The sequence below is a fragment of the Schistocerca americana genome, chromosome X (genome assembly GCF_021461395.2).
Source record: "Schistocerca americana isolate TAMUIC-IGC-003095 chromosome X, iqSchAmer2.1, whole genome shotgun sequence".
NCBI classification, from domain to species: Eukaryota; Metazoa; Arthropoda; class Insecta; order Orthoptera; family Acrididae; genus Schistocerca; species Schistocerca americana.
The window spans coordinates 592,419,168-592,439,622 of NC_060130.1; the positions used below are offsets into that span (position 1 = coordinate 592,419,168).

The 20,455-nt window shown below is 36.8% G+C and overlaps 1 protein-coding gene across 3 annotated transcripts in view; it reads left to right on the forward strand.

Moving 5' to 3' along the window:
- LOC124556578 (galactosylgalactosylxylosylprotein 3-beta-glucuronosyltransferase S-like) overlaps nt 1–20,455 on the forward strand; it is a 184,629-nt gene extending 164,174 nt beyond the window's left edge. The window contains exons 6-9 of one of the 3 annotated variants that reach the window (XR_006968623.1): nt 4,090–4,126; nt 14,156–14,291; nt 16,907–18,853; nt 19,804–20,455. Coding sequence is in view for 1 of the 3 variants with exons in the window: in XM_047130536.1 (XP_046986492.1) it covers nt 14,156–14,291; nt 16,907–16,953 (183 nt within the window). In the remaining 2 variants the exon portion in view is untranslated. Of the gene's footprint in view, nt 1–4,089; nt 4,127–14,155; nt 14,292–16,906; nt 19,186–19,803 lie in introns of those variants that run through there. The other 2 variants (XR_006968622.1, XM_047130536.1) reach the window with 2 other exon arrangements.

Genomic DNA, 20,455 nt, shown 5'->3' on the forward strand with positions numbered 1-20,455 from the left:
TCACTTATGTTGCAATAAAAGCTGTACCTACAGTGGAAGCGTCAGAGGTATCTAAATTAGTTGTGTAGAACATGTTAACTTTGCTTGGTCTGTAACAGCAGGCTGAGGGACAGGTTTCCAACAAAGTCATCACTTATTGTGAGACGTAAAACAACACACCATCAGATTATTTCTTTTCCATTCAGATGAAATTCCAGAAATGTAAAAAAAATTCTGATTATATTTTCAATGTACATTGACACTGAATGGCCTAATAAAGTGCTTCCACTTACGTGAGTACATCCAAGTACCAAAAATTTGCATCTGACGTCATTTTATTCCTATTCTTGTCTGGTCACAAATATTCCAAAGTAGGGAAATAATCATTAATGAAATTTGAGATACGAGAGGACTATGTGAGCCCTCATTCGTCTGAGGCTGAACTAGCAAAAATATCGTGATAATGGTTAAGAATGTTCTTGGTTTTTTTAGAAATTCCATTTCTTGTCTCATAGCATAATACTGGGTAGATGTCATTATGCAAAAAAAATTCAGAAAGGAGTAAACATATAGTTGTTGATAGATGGAAAAAAGACAGCTGAGCTTTTGGACAGTGTCCTTTTCAGAGGTAACAGATTAAAACACACACACACACACACACACACAAATTGTCTTGCCACTACAGCTGGACTGGGTGAGTGGTTTGGGAGCTGGAGTGAGTGAGTGAATGAGTGTGTTCAATGTGGAGGAGAAGAGAGGCAGAATGAAGGGGAGGAAGATGCAGATCTGTGTTGTATGTTGTGGTTCATAAGGGCAATGATTTCAGTTCTAACCAGTAATATAAAAGGAATGTGTGTGTGTGTGTGTGTGTGTGTGTGTGTGTGTGTGTTTCTTTTTTTTTAAGTGATAAAATTTTTAATGCATGATCATATTTCATATTAAGTAGGGAGTCTTCTAACCCCACTGAAGAACAAATGTCAAAGTTTGCATACTCAAGTGCATACACATACATAAACACACACTTACACGTGATAGGGAAGACCAAATTCTAACATTTGTTTGGACATACAGTTTTGGGTTAAACCTCTAAAGAGCTGTAGATTTTATGCTGTTTTTAGAGAAAGTGTGTTGCAGTGACATTTTTTGGTCAAGCTAAACCTCCATGCAGCATAAAACAAGCATTTTGCCATTCAAATTGTTGTTGTTGTTGTTGTTGTGGTCTTCAGTCCTGAGACTGGTTTGATGCAGCTCTCCATGCTACTCTATCCTGTGCAAGCTTCTTCATCTCCCAGGACCTACTGCAACCTACATCCTTCTGAATCTGCTTAGTGTATTGATCTCTTGGTCTCCCTCTACGATTTTTACCCTCCACGCTGCCCTCCAATGCTAAATTTGTGATCCCTTGATGCCTCAAAACATGTCCTACCAACCGATCCCTTCTTCTAGTCAAGCCATTCAAATTATGTACTTTCAATTTAGATTAACAAGTATATAAACAAACTTGTGATTTATCATAATGAATTAGTTCGGCAGTTAATTCCATCCAATATATTTTTCTCATGTTTAGAGAAATTAAAAGCCATGTGTAGGGTTTCTTTTACCATAATTCATAAATTTTAATGTGATTGCATTTAAGTTTAATGAAAATGTGTTATGATCAGTCTGGAAACTAGACCTAGTAGAAACAGTGTCTATATAATTTGTGAAACTAAGGACAATATTGGAAAGGAAATATTAAGGTTTAGAGAAGGAGCACTTGCAGATGGAGTGTTTCAAATAAAGAAATGTAAATTTGTGCATGGTGTACCAGACGTAATCCATGTGACTTTGAATAATTTGTAAGAGAAAGGTGCCTCAGTGTAGTTATTGTGTGGGTTAGATTGGAGACCAGATGCAGCTTGCAGTTTCTATACTTGGGAAGGTTGCAACATTTACAGACCAGCACTAATGTAGACCTTGAGCTATGCTACAGATCAATCTGTCAACACAGCAGAGGGTTTTTTTTTTTTTTTTTTTTTTTTTGGAGGGGGGGGGGGATTAGTGATTATCACAAGTTTACATACTGTATCTTTGTTCCATTTCATAATGAACTACTAACACCAAAAGCTAATAAAGCTAACGCCCCAGTAAAATCTATATGTAGCATTTTTATATGCCGATGTCAAATTTTTCAATACCTTATCACAACAAATCCTACTAAAAGGCACATTTTATAGAGAAATCTTTAATACAGTGTATGTTTGCTTTGCTGCATGCTAAGTGTTTTTTTGTGTTTTCAGATTTAAACTTGAAACATTTAGTATTTTGTACATGTTCAGTCTGCGGTGTTTATGAGTCCACAAGACAAGACTTTGCTGTTTCCATGATGTCACAGGTCTTGTGCTGTGGTTGGTTGACAGAAGAAAATCTAGTACCACCATTTTGATTTGTGGAACTAGGATACCATATTTACACTTCTGTATGACAAAATTATGTAATTCTAGTGATAAACACACTAAAGATCTCTCCAAAATGAATCATTTTTGAATGGTTGTTGTGCTGAAGTATCAGAAAATATGACATGGGTGTAAAAAGTTGATGCCATCCATTTTTAAGCACTTCATTTAGTAAGTTAAATAGGTACTTACAACAAATGAATTGCTTCTTATTGCCTGTTAATGAACATTTTGCTTAATCCATTTTATAGACATACTGATTTCATCTCCCCTTTTGTACTGCAAAATGGCCTATGGCCTTTTCATTAAAATTTAGATGATTAAATAGTCCCTTTTCAAGTTCATGTTCCAAATTTTTTCGTAAAAAAAATGCACACTGGATTCATGTTGAGCTGTTTTCAAGCTTGAGGTATACTGCAGTTTTTCACAAGAAAATAAAACTCAATAGAACTTGAGCACAACACACACACAGAAGGAAACTTGCTAATGACAGTACATTTTTTCTGTGCATTTTCCTTATTGATTCGTGAAACTGCTGCTAGGTGGTAACACTTAATGATACAGTGCTCTAGTGGTCTCACAAATGATATGCTTGCCAGTGATAAACTTACCAATGATGCACTTATAAATGTATTCCTACAGTGGTTAGAATTGCCTATGACAGAAACAAAAAATTATCTAAAATGCTATCAAAACATTATTACTTAACATTGATTAATTACACATAAAGCATAATAAGAGATATACAGGAGATAGGGATTCAATATCAAAGTTTCAGCTGCTCTGTTCATTCCCTTTCAGAGTAAGCAGTGGAATGTGCAAATTGTGTGGAGGTTGGTAGGACACCATTAGGCTCTGTTAGTTGAGACTTCAGGAGGCCCAGAGGAGCTATACTCTAGAAGCCATGCCCCCAAGCCTTTTATGCATAAAGCTAATGGGCATTTCAATGTGCAGCGAGAAGACTAGCTACCATCTGTCTGAAAAACATCAGTCGGTATCAACAGTTCAAAAAATGTTGATTGTCATTATTTGTGTGGAAAATACTTGAAATGTGTCTGATAATTTAAATTCTGTAGCACATTAATGAGAAATATGTTTTATTGTGGCTCTGCCTCAAAGTCTTTTAACTATGAGCCACACCTGGTGGAGACTGTATCTTTTAGTGCCAATTCCACTATTCTTAATGTGTTACTGGATCCTACATTTTTGGTACAACTGTGTGCTCATCATCAGTCCTCAAGTGATTTTAGGAGAGCAATATTTTAATGTAGCTATTTCAGTTAATTATTCCCTTCAAAGTCTCATCACTGTATGCTAACAAATACAAAAGTTAATATTTTTCAGACTGTTGAAAGACACATTTAAAAACCAGCCTTTCCTTTTTCTGGGAGTTACAGCAGAAAAGAAAGAACAAAAAAAATTTTCATGGAAAATATTCTGTTCCGTTTGGGCATGCCATGTACATTAATACAATCTAGGGATATGCAATTGAACACAGTTAAAATATGTGTTATGTGTTATTGCTCATGATGAATTATAAAAATTTGTATTGCTGTTCTGTTGTTACCCGAAATATGTCTGTCATATGGCTCAGTTACAGTCTTGAGTACACGTTAACATATTAACGAGATACGTCAGTTTGTGAGTACTTCTTAGTCTGTTTCTTGTTTTTCAGAAAATGGGCATACTTCTGACTTTTTGTATGCTGCTGGGTATGTATTTCATTAATCTGGTACATATCCTCATTAAAGTGAGAGGGAAATATGTTTCAATAAGAACATTTATGTCTGTCTTCTTGAATACTTTACAGTCTTCATTTTTATTTCAGCGGGCCATGGCTTTTTGTGGTTGGGTTTCTTCATGATGCAGCATTTTCATCATATGTAATCCATTTTACATCTTCACATTTGCTTTTACCTTGCTTGGGATTAATGACGTAACCTACTTTCTTACATCATCTGTGTCTTAAATAAATTACTGTCTCATTGTCAGTGGAAAACAACATATTGTAATGATTTCTTGAATTTTTCCTAGTTGCTTAATGCTGATTTAATTGGCCCACTAACTAAATATTCTCTTTTTATCTTTCTGTCTGAATGCAGTGACACCAAAATGCACATTGTTCTTTCAAACCAAGTGAGCTGTAATTTGCTTAAGTTGCACATATATTTACACCGTCTTATGCTTTTACACACAAGACATGTAATGTATGAAATGTTAAATAAGTAATGATATCATCATGATGAAATTTATAGCATAACTATTGGGTCAGTGATGATCAGTATCTATTTTGATGCTTTATTCTGTCTGTGTAGCCATTTAGAAGTTGTTTGCAAAATGGCAATGCTCAAATTACATGAGATGTAAAAGTGGGATTGGAGGTTAATATAGTATTAGTTTTGCACATAAAAATGGTTGTGCACTGCACTTTGATGGTTTTAATATAAAATATTGAAAGCACTTATTTAGATATTTTGTATGTAATAAAACAGCACAAAATATTTTTTAAATCAGTGTTTATTTTAACTTTAGGAATTATGTCTATTTATATAGACTGCTACTGACAAAGTTTGTGATGCTTGCTTCTCTTATACATGAATGTATTCTGTCCCGTTTTCTTCATTGACTTACATGCTGAAATTATCCGTATAGCAGTTTATTCATAGTTGGTTGTACTGTATAACTGAACTACAGCAGTCTGATTTAATATTTTGTTATGTAGGAATGGTGTCTGTTCTTTCTGACATGCACGTCCAAAAGAACAAACACAATTGATTCAATTAGCAGCTGTATTCAATACATTAGAAAAGAAATTTTAGACGTTTAGCCACAGCAGGGCACTGCGCAAACTCAGCAGTGACAGATGAAAATTTGTGCCACACCAGGAGTCGAACTCAGATTTCCCGCTTTACGTGAGTGGTCGCCTTAACTGCCTTGACTGTCCGAACACATCTCCCGTGCAACTCAAATCTCTATATGCTGCACCTTACAGAGTAGTGCCCCTTATCCATTAATCCACTTGCCCGCAGTTAATTGTATTACTACAAGGGTTCGGATACAGTTGTGCATCCAGAGAGAGAGAGAGAGAGAGAGAGAGAGAGAGAGAGAGAGAGTAAAAAACATAGAAATGGTGTCCATCCATTCATACATGCATGAAAGAACAGACACCATGTTGTGGTCATTAACATGACAGCCATTTTACAGTCAAGAGTTTACAGTCAAGAGAATGGTAAAAACCAAAATAATCATTGTTTTTACATTCCTTATTGTTTTGAATACAGACTTAAAACTGTCACACTAGGTGTTGCTCCATAGTGCTGTATTCAGGTGTGCCTAAATATTGAAAATGTGGTTGATTTCAGTTGGAAACGGAGCAGAAAAATTCGAAGGCTTATGAGCAGAATCCTGCTTCATATAGTCTGTCTTTCTGTTAATTTTCCACTAAGAGTAATACTGTGCACCTCTTTCTTTCTTGTGTAGTTTATCACATAAACAGTATGAAGATTAGAGGCTCACTAAAGCAGCTAGACACATTGAAGAATAATTGTCTCACATTACTGGGTATCAGAAACTTCTGTGAGCTTTCAATTTATACTATTTTAAGAACTCAGTCTGGTAGAGGTGACGAGACAACTAATGTGCCATTTGTTTTGTGAATTTTAATCCAGACTTCTGTGAACTTTCAAATTAAAATAAATGATAGCACACTTAAAGTTAATGTAACATATTTCTGTTAAGTTGTTAAATCAACTTGACAGCTGAAGGCATAACCATGAAAAATTGTTAAAACTCTAAAGGAAATCTCCACAAAGTTAATTCACACCTGTTTTTGCCTTAACATGTTCATAATTTTCCCATGTTTTGTGCTTAATGAAGCAATGCTCATGGAGAACACACTAATGTAATTGACCGGCATTGCATTAGCCTCCAAGCAGTGTTTACAAACATTACTTGAGTACTATGGTAAGTTTCTTGACTCCAGGGCACTCTACTTGGCATATTTGAATTGGTAAAATTTGAAACAATTTGTGCTTTTGCTCCTGCAACTGTCGTACTCTATTCGGTGTAGTGGCTGATGGAAGTAACTAGGTTACTTCGAATACAAGCGTACCAATCACAGCAATTTTGAAACTGTCACTAGTGCACGTGCACAGCTTCATTATTGTCATGACACCTTACTTGCATGCATATTTAGTGTGTTTCATTGTTCGGGCTCTTGTTACGCTAGTTGAAACCTTTGCTCTCTTTGCATTACTCAAATTTTTCTAGTTTAAATCCATCACCTTTATTTAAATATTGAGACACTGCATCAATTACATACCAAAGAAAGAAATGTTGTTCAAACAGTCTGGGAATTGGGAATTTAGGGTTAACTTCATGCATTGTTAGGATAATAAGGACTTACGTAATCTCGATGTGCATTACAACTAGAGGCAAATAAATGGCATTGGTAAACACTCATTAGAGGACAACATAAGAGCACTTGCACACTGCAATTGTATTAGACCCAGCCAGAAATTTTTAGCTTTGTTTGGAGAACATGTTTTTCCATATCTACTCTGAACTTCCTAGCTCTAAACAGCCAAACATTCTTCATTTCCATTGACTTGGATGGGCTGCAAGCGAGTATTAACATATTGTGTATCAAGAGAACAGATAAGAATGTCACTATGAACAAATACATGTTAAGAAAAGTATCAGGACACTATCTTTGTGATTTGCTTTAACGTCCCCCTTTAATCTGACATGGCGAAAATTCCATGCACTCAAGCAGTTCTCAAGACTACTGCCCAAGTGTTCTCTATGAGGTCTCCTTTATAGGTACACTATCCCAGCATTCTCCCATAATCCAAAGTTGCATTTTTGGATCTCCCTCTGTCGAATATTATGTGCTCATTCCATTTCATGTTGTTTCACAGTGTTATGCGTGGATATTTAATGACACAACAGTCAAAATAGCAGTCAGAATCATGATGCCAAAGTCAAAAGTTAGGGCCACATTGGTTCCAACAACAAAACAATAAGGAAGTTCAAATTTCTTGGACACTAAAAGGGTAGAGTTGGTCTGCACATCCAGTTACCTGGTGAATAAGTTGGAGTTTCTGACTAGTGTATTCTCTGCAGTTATATCTCGTACTACCTTAGGAAGCAATGAGCTAATTGGAAGCTGGTTGGAGGAAACAGAGGAGGAGGTCATTTGACTGTAATAGAGCTGCCAGTAGATGCGGACTCTGCATTGGTATTTCCAGTTCTGTTGTAGAGAAAATGGAAAAGGCACTCATTTGACAAGAAAGCAGTAAGCTACATATTTACAGTACTGTGAAAAGTGCTACTCACCATAAAGATGATATGTTGAGTTGTAGACAGGCACAACAAAATGACTGTTGCATAAAGCTTTGAGCCAAAGCCTTCTTTATAAAAGAGAAATGCACACACATTTACCCAAGCAAGCACACCTCAGACCCACATACTGCTGACTCAGCCCAGACTCTAGCTGAAGTCCTGAGTCTGGACGGAGTGGCCAGAGGTTGTAGCCATGTGGGTCTGAGGTGTGCTTGCTTGGATCAATGTGTTTGCATTTGTCTTTTCTGAAAAAGATTTTGGTCGAAAGCTTTATGTAACAGTCTTTTCATCATGCCTGTCTGCAACTCGATGTGTCATCTTTGTGGTGTGTAGCAATCAGTCCACTTTGTAATATTGTTGATATTCCAACCTGGATTTTCGATTGTTTGAAGTTACATATTTAACTTTTTTGTATTTTCTTAGTAATTTAATTTTTAAATTCCTTAAGTGTTTCTGTGTTTAAAAGGTGTACTCTCATTCTTTTGGAACTGTAAAGTGTAGATTCGGGCAGTCTGTAACACAGCTGTCATTTCTTTTGAACGGCCAGCTGCACAGCTCACTCGGTCATCAGCCTCCATTGGTGACACATCAGGAGGGTAGAAAGTTACATATTTAGGCATCTCTGTGTGCTTTAATAGTTTACTTCCTAAGTTAGCCCTGTTTGGATGGGTAGGATGTGCATGCTGTGTGTGAATGCAGGAGGAGCTGGCTGCAGTTTGTGAACAGCCAAAGTTATTATTGGCCACTGTGGGCCATATTCTGACTGCTGCTTTAGTGTGTTTCAGTGGCAGAGCATCTGGCCTGTCACATGGGACACCTCAGGTGTGACTTGTTTCGCCTACGGGCCTCACTGCCGATGTACATTCCATTGTACCCACTGTGGTGAGTTTGCCCTAACCTCAGGGTGAGTGGTGGGTAGTAAGGCATTCGTGTTGCTTTAGGCCATTGGTGGTCAACCTGGTCCCTACTGCCCACTTGTGGATGTTCCAGATTTCATGGTCAGCAGCATGTAGTAGGAATTTGAAAAAAAAAAAAGTTTCATTGTGTTTTCGTAAAATTTTGACATAAAGTATGTAGTAAGTAATTATTATGGAACAGGTGGCTGCTTCCTCAGCAGGGTCTGAGTAGGCACATGGGTGGTGGCATTTGCTAGTTATTGGGAGTGCAAATGCTAGGTGCATTGTGAAGTCTCTTAGGGAAATGGCATTCAGAGCCAGAAAGATAGCCAATGTGCACTTAGAGTGTCTATCAGAGGAACCTCACCCGAAATGTGGAAGTGGTCGTGCTTGAGGCTTTTGACCATGCAGGGTGCAGTTGACTGCAAGTTGTGGCTTATGTCAACATCTATGATGCCTGTTGTTTGGGTTCTGAGGCCATCCTCAGTTCATGCAGGTGGCCAGAGGAAGTGGCGAAGACTGCTGGCCTTGCATGCAATTTCTAGCATTGTTCCCAGAGTTGACCGGGATCCTTTGGTTTGGAACCAAGCGGAGGGTCTCAGCTAAAGGCTTCATTGACTATGTGATGGTCTTTGCAGATTTTTGGACCTGCGTGATTGAGTGAAGAATTGTAGGGCTACCCTTCGTAGGTTAGGAGTGTACTACACAAAGGAACCTGCTACTCGGGCAGCAGAGTACTTGTAGTGTGCACATGGGCTTTTTTTAGACTAGTGATAGTTTGAGATACTCTGATGAATACTCAACAGTCAACGTACAGATAGCGAAAGCAGACTGCAGTCAGAATAAATAGACTTCAACTCTCAAAATTTTATTAGTAGATTGTCAAAGTATTCATAACAAACTTCCTAAATTTTACTGCACTCCAGGAAATTTGTCACACACTAAATATTCTCGGGGACTGAGAACTGGCTGAAAACCATAGCAGAATGCTGTGAAATATTTAACAAGTAATGAAATGTGTATCAGAAAGACAGATTCGGTGCCATAGGATGGGAGTGTTCATTGCAGTCGACAAAAATATTGTCTCTAGTGAGGTTGAATTTGAATGTGACAGTGACGCTATCTGGGTGTATATAACAGGTCTCTGTGAAATTAAGTTCATAGTTTGATGTTTTTACCAGCCACCTGATTCCTTCATGGTAGTTTTAGAGTCATTAAAAAAAATCTATGCTCAGTAGCACAGAAATACCCAGATCATGCAGTGTTAGTTGGAGGCTACTTTAACCTACTGACTGTAAACAGGGATGCCTATGGATTCATTGCAGGTGGATAGACAGGCAGTCTTGTGAGGTATTTTTGAATGCATTTTCCAAAAACTGTCTTGAGCAGCTAGTTCGACAGCCCACACATGATGAAAATATTTTAGACCTTGTAGCCTCAGCAGGCCTGACCTTATTGACGGTGTCATTATAGAGACAGAGATGGGCATTTAAGTTAATACATCAATCAAGAAGGCTGGGAAAGTATTTTCACTAGAAACAGCAGATAATCAATTCTTAACATCCCACTGAGACAATGAATGGACATCTTTTAGTTCCAGTATGATGGACATAAAGGAATTATGGGCAAAGTTCAAATGGGTCATGAAATGTGCTTTGGAGAAGTATGTGCCAAGTAAGTGGATTAAGGATGGAAAAGACCCACTGTGCTTTGGTAACAAAATTTTGATAATGCTGAGGCAGCAGTAACTGTTGAACTCTCAGTTCAAAAGAGAAAGGACAAATGACAATAGGTTAAAGTTAGGAGAGATTCATGCATCTGTGAAAAGTTCACTGCACAAAGCATACAACAACTATCTTCATCACACATTAGCAAAACATCTTGCTGAGAACCCAAGAAGATTCTGGTCTTATGCAAAATTGCCAAGTGAGTAGAAGACTTCTATGTAATCAGTTGTCTACCAGTCTAATATGGCAATAGAATATAGCAAAAGGAAAGCCGAAATTTTAAATACAATATACTCTCATTTGAGCATCACACGGACTTCTCCCCACAAATCAGCACAATTGTAGCTAGCCATTGCTCGTGTGAAACTCAGCTTGCCCTTTTCTCACATGATATCCTACAAACTGTGAATGAAGAGCAACAGGCAGATTCCATATTCCTAGATTTCCAAAAAGTGTTTGACATAGTGCTCCTCTGCAGATTGCTAATGAAGGTTCGAGCATTCGGAATAGGTTCCCAGATATGTGAGTGGCTCGAAGATTTCTTAAGTAATAGAACCCAGTACTTTGTCCTCAACGGCAAGTTTTTATCAGAGGCAAGGGTATTGTCAGAAGTGCTCCAGGGAAGTGTGATAGGACTACTATTATTCTCTATATATATAAATGACCTGACGGGCAGGGTGAGCAGCAGTCTGCGGCTGTTTGCTGATGATGCTGTGTTGTATGGGAAGGTGTCATTGAGTGACTGTAGGAGGACAGAGATGACTTGGACAAAATTGCTAGTTTTTATGAAGCTCTAAATGTAGAAAAATGTTAGGTAATGCAGATGAGTGGGAAAAACAATCCCACAATGTTCGAATACAGGGCTAGTAATATGCTGCTTCCCATGTCAGGTTGATTAAATATCTAGGCATAACACTGCAAAGTGATATGAAATGAAATGTGCATGTAAGGATTGGACAGAGAGGGCAAATGGTTGACTTAGGTTTATTGGGAGAATTTTAGGGAAGTGTGGTTCCTCTGTAAAAGAGACTGCTATAGAAAGCCAGTACAACTGATTCTTGAGTACTGCTCAAGTGTTTGGGATCTTCACCATGTCAGATTAAAGGGAGACATCAAAGTGATTCTAAAGATTTTTTTTATCCAGATGTATCAAAAAATTCTGATGAAAACAGAAGATAGTCACCTCAGTCCACTCATTTGAACTTCCTGTCCAACCGGAGCAAGTTAGACTGAGTGAAATGGTGTTAACCTCTGCATCCAGAAAAACCGCTCTAGAGCAGCACTTCAAAAGCTTTGTCTAGCAAATGACTGAAAAGAAACTGGGCATAATTCTTCAGTTCACATATATTGACTTCAACTGGTATAGTACATTAATATACTAGATATGAAAAGTAAAAAGTTTTTTCTTGGGACATTAATCTCATTGTCGTATGTTACCATCAAATACCACTTTGACAGTGCTCTGCTGACTCAAAAATACTTCTATCCTCACTGACATAACCAGCTAGAGCTTTTTGCATAACTACTACTTTTTTGATCATTACATCTGCATAAAGTTCAATAGTACAGTCTTAGTCACGTGATTGGCTCCTTTATTTGCTAACCTGTTGGTAATTTTTGGCTACCGCTTCAGCCCATCCAAAACTGCAAATGCCTCAGCTGATTTAGATTCACTGGCAGCATCATTGTTGGTCTTACACAGAACTGATATTGACATCAATGATCTTATGTCCTTCTTGCCCTTTCTCCTCCTTTTACTGGCATGTGCTGTGTAATAATACAAGTCAAGTATAAACTTCATCTTCAGAATTGTTTTCTTTCTATGGCTTTCTTAAGTAATTGTGAATTTTTAGTGGATACACTGGAAACCTTGCTGTCACAAAATTGTAAGCTTCGGACTGTTTACCGCTAACGTAGAAGAGCAGAAAAGGTGTAGACTGCAAAAGAAAATAATCAACTTTCATCAGAACAATGAAAGATGCTTTGATTATTGGAAAACTGTAACATGTAGATTAAATGTCCATCATATGTACCACCTTTTACCTCAACCTAATCCCACACCTCAAGGAATTTGCGTCTGGGATAGGTTTTGAGTCCAGTGAGCAGTAGCAGGCAGGTATTTGGCAGATTTTCCAGAATTGTACTTAAGTGGTGTTATCTACCAACTGAAAAAATGTGAACACAGTGCTTTGACCTAAAAGGAGACTACTTAAGCATGCCTGACAATGTCTCAAATATGTGGTGAAGTAGAAGATCAAGTTTGTGAAAGCACTTAAAAACAATAATAAAATTTCATGATTGTTATTTTCATTGTGAGTCATTTTACTAAAGAAGCTTGTTCAGTATCAAATAGGACATCATAATTATTTGCATGATAAAGGTATTAAATTTCAAGTAACATATCATTAAAAGAAGAAAGTGTATACATTTTACATAAAGGTTATTTCTCAATAGTGACATTTAGTTTACCCAAATAAAGACTATCCCATGAGCTTCTCCATGTTGTGACATCTCTAAATCTGTTATTAAATGTAATAAATAAAATTCCATATCTACCACAGTGTTCTTTATTAATAATGCTACCATGCGGTAGAGGTGGAATTTCATTTTCTGCATGTATCTGAAGAGTAAGTCGGTGTGCAGTTTATGCAGTAGTGCCCCTATCTAGAGGTATGCAGTAAACCATAATTAATTGCTGTCTAATCAATACAGAACTGTGCAGGAGTTTCATGAAACTAACAGGTTTCATGGAAAGTGAAACTGGTGGAATAATGCATTTCACTTTGTTTGAGTGTTCAAATTGTTCTTAATCCCTGCAATGTGTGTGGTGAGACTTCCAAGATAGCATTTTAATATTATTTATGTAGCTGCTTTCCAAAAACACTTGTTCCTATGAAATCTGCAGCACAACCAGTGAATCACTTTATGCTATGTTCAACTAAATGTAATTGGAATTAATGATTGGCTTTTCTGTGCTACACAGTCATGTTGAGACAGAATACTTTTGCTTGGGAAGCCACAAGCAATACAGAGGTTTCCAGTGCAGTGCTAGAAAATAGGAGAAGATAGGCTGCGTTTCCCTTTTATATCAAGTGCCAGGATACTTGGATCTCACCAGGCAGTTATATTGTCAACCAATACTGAAAAAGAATGAGGTCCTAAACTTGTTCAACAAATGCCACATTTTGAAAATCAGCTCTGAAGAAAGCACAAGTGTCTGCTGTACTGTGGAGAAGGCTAACATACTGGGAAACAGGTTTTCAGCCACAAGTACAGCAAAGGAAGAATATGAATTTTCATTTTGTATGCTCTGTAAGTGGTTACCCTTAACACCAGCTGGTTAGGTTGATAAATCATACTTAGTTGTGTTCATACCATCATTCAAGTTGGCTGTGGAGTTTGATGCTCCAAAAAATGCTTGAAAAGGCATCCATCGCTATGTTGATTAACCAATACTAGGACATTCTTATAACATATTTTAAAATGGAACAAACCGTATAATGCCATTTGACATGTAATTGCCCTGTAATAAATAATAAATCCCTATGAGGATTGATGTGGATGCATCTGAAATATTATCAATGCTCTTAGCTCTGATGAATTTCAGATACTTTCACCAACACTATTTGCCGCAAAAGATTATTACAACTGTATAGAAGGGGTTTGTATCCAGCATTTCTGATTGTGATCTTAAGTGTAGTGACTATTAGCTTAATAGCAGGGCTTGACAGACATTTTATTCTGTTGTTTACTTTCACAATTAAATTTGCTTCAGGTTCTTGTGTGGCATACACAGACTACGAAGAAATCCCGATCTGTGATAAAAATTGGAAGCTATCTTGATACAAACTTGAAACTACTACTAGAGGAACTTCGTTATCTTGGAATGGGTGATGTTAGTTCAACAAAAGGTAAACTAAATTACTTGTACATTTCCTAGATTTAAAAAGGAACATGATTGAGTGAAGTGACTAACTTCCATATTTCAATTAAAATTACTTCGTGATTGACAAGTGGCATTGGACAAGAGCAGAGTTACTGGCTCGTACACCACGTGCTCATGTGACCTATACGTGTGCCCACACTAAAAAAAATCAAGCTGTCTAGTTACTGACCGTTGCCAACATCTTTGTAGGTAGTTGGAGGCCAGTAGTGGGGGTTGCTGGTGCTGTAGTGATGGTGATGTGTTAAGATGTCATCAACACACATTATAGACAAACTGCAGCAGTAAGATGAATATTCAGTCTCACACATGTTGCAAAGTAACAGATTGTCTAAATGAGTGAGGAAAATTGTAAGGGTGAAAACAACAGAATTTTTGGTAAAACACTATACCACTAATGGCAGCACGCTAGTTATATCTGAATCACTTTTACTATCATCTGTGTAGTTACAAGAATTGTTGTCAAATTTAATGAAGTAGTAAGTTGTTTTACACTATTTTCCACTAAACATTCACATTCATGTTCCGTGCTTTCGTTATTACTCCTTTCGTGTGTCTTACAACTTTATGTGAATCTGACAATGAAGTTTGGTTTACAGTGTCCTTTGGCAGTCTTTCCACTTCTGCCAGCATACGTTTTTTTGTTGTTCCTTGCCACATAACCCGTAACTGAGCCCATACAAGTTCAGCGGAATTGAAGTGGCAGTGATATGATGGAGTCTGAGAACCCTATGGCTATATATTTTGCCAGGTTAACATCAGGTGGCTTACTCTGAGCCACAATATGGAGAATTTGCCCTTTCTACTGTTATCTGGTACAGGAATGTTTTTTTTTTTGTTGTAGCCATTCAATAATATCTGTTTTCTGAAAGTTACTGTAGATGCCTTATCAAGGATAGATGAATGAAACAGGGTGTTGTCCATAACTATTACTGAAGGTTTTCTCAAGTTTTTGATGGCTCTTACATATAAAGAGCTTCAGAATGACTTACAGATTCCAATTCTGTATGCATTTACCTGAGACAAAACCCCACTGCCTTATAATACGTTGATCAACAGCTAAAACCAAGAAATAATTATACATATAAAATCTCAACTTTTTCCATACATGAATGTGTAAATAAAATAACAAAACAGTTCAATACATTGATAAAAGTATTCTACTAAAATCAAAGCTATTAATTTTATGACCACATTATGATGAGAACATAGTTTTCTTAGAGAAAAATAGCAGTAAGCTTGTGATCACTAAAGGCAAGCTATGATGTGAGACTATAAGTTGCGAAAGAATCCAAGCTTTGAACCAAATAGTTCATTGATGATTGTGTGATAAATATTGTGAATCTGATTTTTGCAGAAGCTATAATGTTCACCAAAAACCAACTTCAACAGCAGATATACTTTTGCCTGATTTGCATAAAAATATTTTATAGTGCTGGAAAGCAAAAATCACTGCATATTTGGCACTCCTTCCTCTCTGCTCCTGCCTTTGCAGCGTGCCTACCTGGCACCCTCCCAAACCTTGCAGGCCGCATCACCTGGCGAAGCTCTGCTGCTCATTCTTGCAGAGCAGGCAACACAATACGCTCGTGGAGCCTGAAAAACAGCTGCAAATGACTAATGTCTGGCCCTTACTACTCGACTCTCTGAAACGTCAGTCACAAAGTACTTTTAATCAAAGTATAATGGAAGGCAGTGTTACAGAGTTATGAGAAAAAATTACACAAGTTCCAAACATGGTCTCTGTTTTCCGAGATGACCTCTTTCTGGTTTATGCTCAGCCAAATTCAAATGTACGTTTACTAAGATTTAAGCTGTTCCAACCTTGTAAATAGTGAAACAATATTTTGTTGCAGTTGGGTTGAGTAATTAAAACTGAGGCTGCCATCATTATTAAAAAAATTGGCAGTCGGGTGAGAAGCAGTACTGAAAAGAATATTTGTAACAGCAACTTTAGTTACTCGAAGATGTAGTTGTGTGTGCATTTGTTGGAGAAAGGGGGGGGGGGGGGGGGGGAGAGAGAGAGAGGAGGGGCTCAGCCGTGCATGCCTGTGGATGTGCTCAGTTGTGTGTTTGAGCTCAGTTGGTGTCCAAGAATGTGCACTCTTTAGTGTGGATTCTTATGCATTGGGGTGGTGGGTGGGGGTGCAAGGCAAGTACTTACATATTTGTTTATTACTGTGTGATAAAGAAGAGGTATACTTGTTTAACTAAACTGTTAAAACTGAAGCAACTACTGTAGTCACTCTCATCTTAGCAACTGATTAAGTAGGTGTTAATCTTCCAAGTTACATAACAGAAAACTGCATATTTTACTTTTGTTTTTGAATTAAGATTAAAAAGTAACTATATATTTCTGTATATAGGATGGTAGTAAATATTGTACAAATTATGAGGCAGGATAAATGAACAATGGTTGCATGTTGTATGGTTCAACTTATTAGGGGTCTTAGGATATTGTTCATTTTGTGTTATAAGCATTAATTACCTTCCACTGAGGCAACTCAGTTTGTTTAGAAACTTTTGCTTATATGTGCCAAGCTATGTTTCAAGTGAATATCACACAACTGTTTGATGTTTCAGGGGCAGCAGCCTACTTAACAAAGGATGGGCACACACAGACGATATAACCATTCCTAATGTGTTTGCTAACTTTTGACACATTATCTGCACAAAGTTATGACTGCAATAACACTCTGTTGCAGTCTTATATCATAAATAGTGGCTCAATCTAGAACTTGTCATTTAATGTAGTGGTAGACAATATTTATGATTAAATAGGATGACATTCTCATCGATTGAAGTGTGGTACTGAATTTGTACAAATATTATTTATTAAAAAGAAGTAGATTTATTCCAGTTTAGATATTTGAAATGGGTGATAAATTAAGTAATGATAAGATTTTTGAGAATTCAGAATATTTCATATATCTGATTTTGATCGTTTTTCTAGTCATACATTTCAGCGGCAAGGAGTTCTGATAAAGATATTGTTCATTGGTAGTCATGCTTTTGCTGAGGGATCTACCGACCTATTTCATAAGAAAATATAGTGATTAACTATAGCTGCAATATTAAACTTCACAAAGACATTTGAGATTATATATTTTAAGTAGACTGTTAAGTTAATTTAGCTTTTGGTGCAACTTTTATCTTTCATAGGCATTTGGGGTAAAAAAGAAATATATTTCTGTGTGAGTCAATTCATACAACATTTGCAGTGGGATGATAAACATAGAAATCAGAATTAAAGGAGTTAACACGGAGTTTACATCTTTCCTTGTATTGCATAAATATTAAGTTTAATAGTTCCACACAAGAACATAGAACAAAACGTTGGCAACAATATCAGACATCATACCAGGATTTATTATAACTGTCTAAGGAGAAACACAGTATTTTTCAATCAGGTATGGAATATCAACTAAAACAATAGTATTTTCTCTTTAAACATTGTGTGAAAACATGTCTCTGTTTGCAGTGCCTCACAAGTTCCTGCATCTACTTAATGATTGTATGATTAAAGCACAGTCAGGATTTCTATGTCCTTACACCATTAAATTAGGATTAAACTATTTATTTATATGTACATTTAGTTTTATAGCTCTTATTATTGAAGCTTTAATACTGTTTGCAATACAGTTGGTTATTGATACACCCAGGACTTGGGATTTGAAAGAGATAACTACTTCACTTAGCTTTCAGAAAAAGCATTTAGTCTTCATTTTGAGGTTTGAAAATAGGGTCTGATTACCATTCTGCAAGAATTAAGAAACACAGATTTGTATTGTGTATAAATAACGTAATTTAATATCCTGACAAAGACAAGGTAAAACTTGTGTGGGATGATGTCTTAATGGTAGGAAAACAAAACTATATTTCTATGTTGAATGCAATATCGTATGTTGGTTGTGTTGAGATGTAAGATTTAAAACAAAATTGTCAATAAGCACAAGATTAATACCTCTTACTGCTAAATTACTTTATCAGACGTTGGTACAGTACGAGCATTGTAATCGGCAGGGGATGTTAGAAGTGAATTTAAGCGATTCTGCCTACCCCTTCACTCTCAGAATATCCCTTTTTATTGCCATTGTCAAGGACGTTAAACCCAAATCTTAATTCCTTGTGGTTTGACAAAGAGAAAGTAACATTCAGAATATAATGAAATTGACATATCATTTTGTGTATTTCCAGTGTGGTTTGGTGTCTAAAACTTCATTAGTCTAGGATTAAAGCCTTTCAGTAGTCCTGGGGTGTTTTTTCACCTTTGCTTCTTTCACTTCCTGCAGTGATTTGGAAGTATGAAAAATACCAAGTTGCTCTATGGTCTGGAATCCACGTTAAACTGTAGAGACCTCTATAGCTGACCAAGTCCGTTCAAAGGTCAGAGAAAGGCAAGAGCTTAGCACCTCCAATAGCACCATACCCAGTGTGACGTACTATGATTTTGAAATCACATTTACATTTTTCAAACTACAAGTTCAGCTCAGAATTCTTGCTACAAAGCAACTTGTCATATGTTGTAAGGTAACATACTGACAAGGGAACCTCCCCATCGCACCCCATTCAGATTTAGTTATAAGTTGGCACAGTGGATAGGCCTTGAAAAACTGAACACATATCAATCAAGAAAACAGGAAGAAGTTGTATGGAACTATGAAAAAAATTAATAAAATATACAAACTGAGTAGTCCATGCGCAACATAGGCAACATTCAGGAGAATCTCAGCTCAGCAGCGTCGTGGTCCCGTGGTTAGCGTGAGTAGCTGCGGAGCGAGAGGTTCTTGGTTCAAGTCTTCCCCCGACTGAACATTTTACTTTCAATATTTTCGCAAAGTTATGATCTGTCCGTTCGTTCATTGACGTCTCTGTTCACTGTAATAAGTTTAGTGTCTGTGTTTTGCGACCGCATCGCAAAACCGTGCGATTAGTAGACGGAAGGACGTGCCTCTCCAATGGGAACCGAAAACATTTGATCGCAAGGTCATAGGTCAACCGATTCCTCCACAGGAAAACACGTCTGATATATTCTATATGACACTGGTGACGGCATGTGCGTCACATGACAGGAATATGTTGTCAGCCCACCTAACTTGTACACTTAGCGAATGGGTAAAAAGATTCTTCTACCTTGCCCGATTTAGGTTTTCTTGTGGATGTGATAATCACTCCCAAAAAAAGTGATGAAAACATAAGAGTTTGTCACATAAACTGAAAATAAAAAATTAAACTTTTCACTCGTGGGAAGACTTGAACCTAGGACCTCTCGTTAACCACGGGACCACGGCACTCCTTGACTCCCAGTCTCCTTGATGTTGCCTATCTTAAAATGGACTACTTAGTTTGTATATTGTACTAATTTTTTTCATAGTTCCACACAACTACTTCCTGTTTTCTCGATTTATCTGTGTTCAGTTTTTCAAGGCCTATCCACTGTGCCAACTGATAACTAAATCTGAGGGGAGTGCGATGGGGAGGTTCCCTTGTGAGTGCTTTTATTTCCTTTAGTTAATTTTGATTTATCTTTGGCTCACATCTGTTGCTGATTTATCTCAGCATCATTACAACAAAGTAAGTTTAAACAGTAGTATTTTTCAAGTACGTGATAGGATTTAATTTGACTGCCTAGGCTGTGCATAATGTCATCTGTATTAACTGTAAATCTTCTGCTGTTTCACAGTTAACATATTTTAAAAATTTTTATTTCATGCTCACACTGTCTGCCATATTATTTGTCATGTAGTATTAGGTTGCTGTGATTTTAAATTGTGTCTTCCATATTTTACTTCATTTTCTGTAAGTTTGAACCATTTGTACAAATTATGCAGTTTTCAAGCTCTTATGTGTATACTGTTTTTCATACCAGCTTTATGCTTTTTAAATTATAATTTTTATTTACTGTAGATTACATTTCATTTTCATATATTTATTGATAACATAATTCATATTCTGTTAATGCTAATAGTAATATTTGTACTATTGGAAGCAACAGGATTTGTTTCATTATTACACAATAAATTGCTAAGCTGTAATTGTGAAAATGAACGGCTGCACAAACATTTCTTAACATATGAGCTGAAATAATTGAAATAATAGCCAGAGGACAGAGAAAATACTAACTGCTCTTGA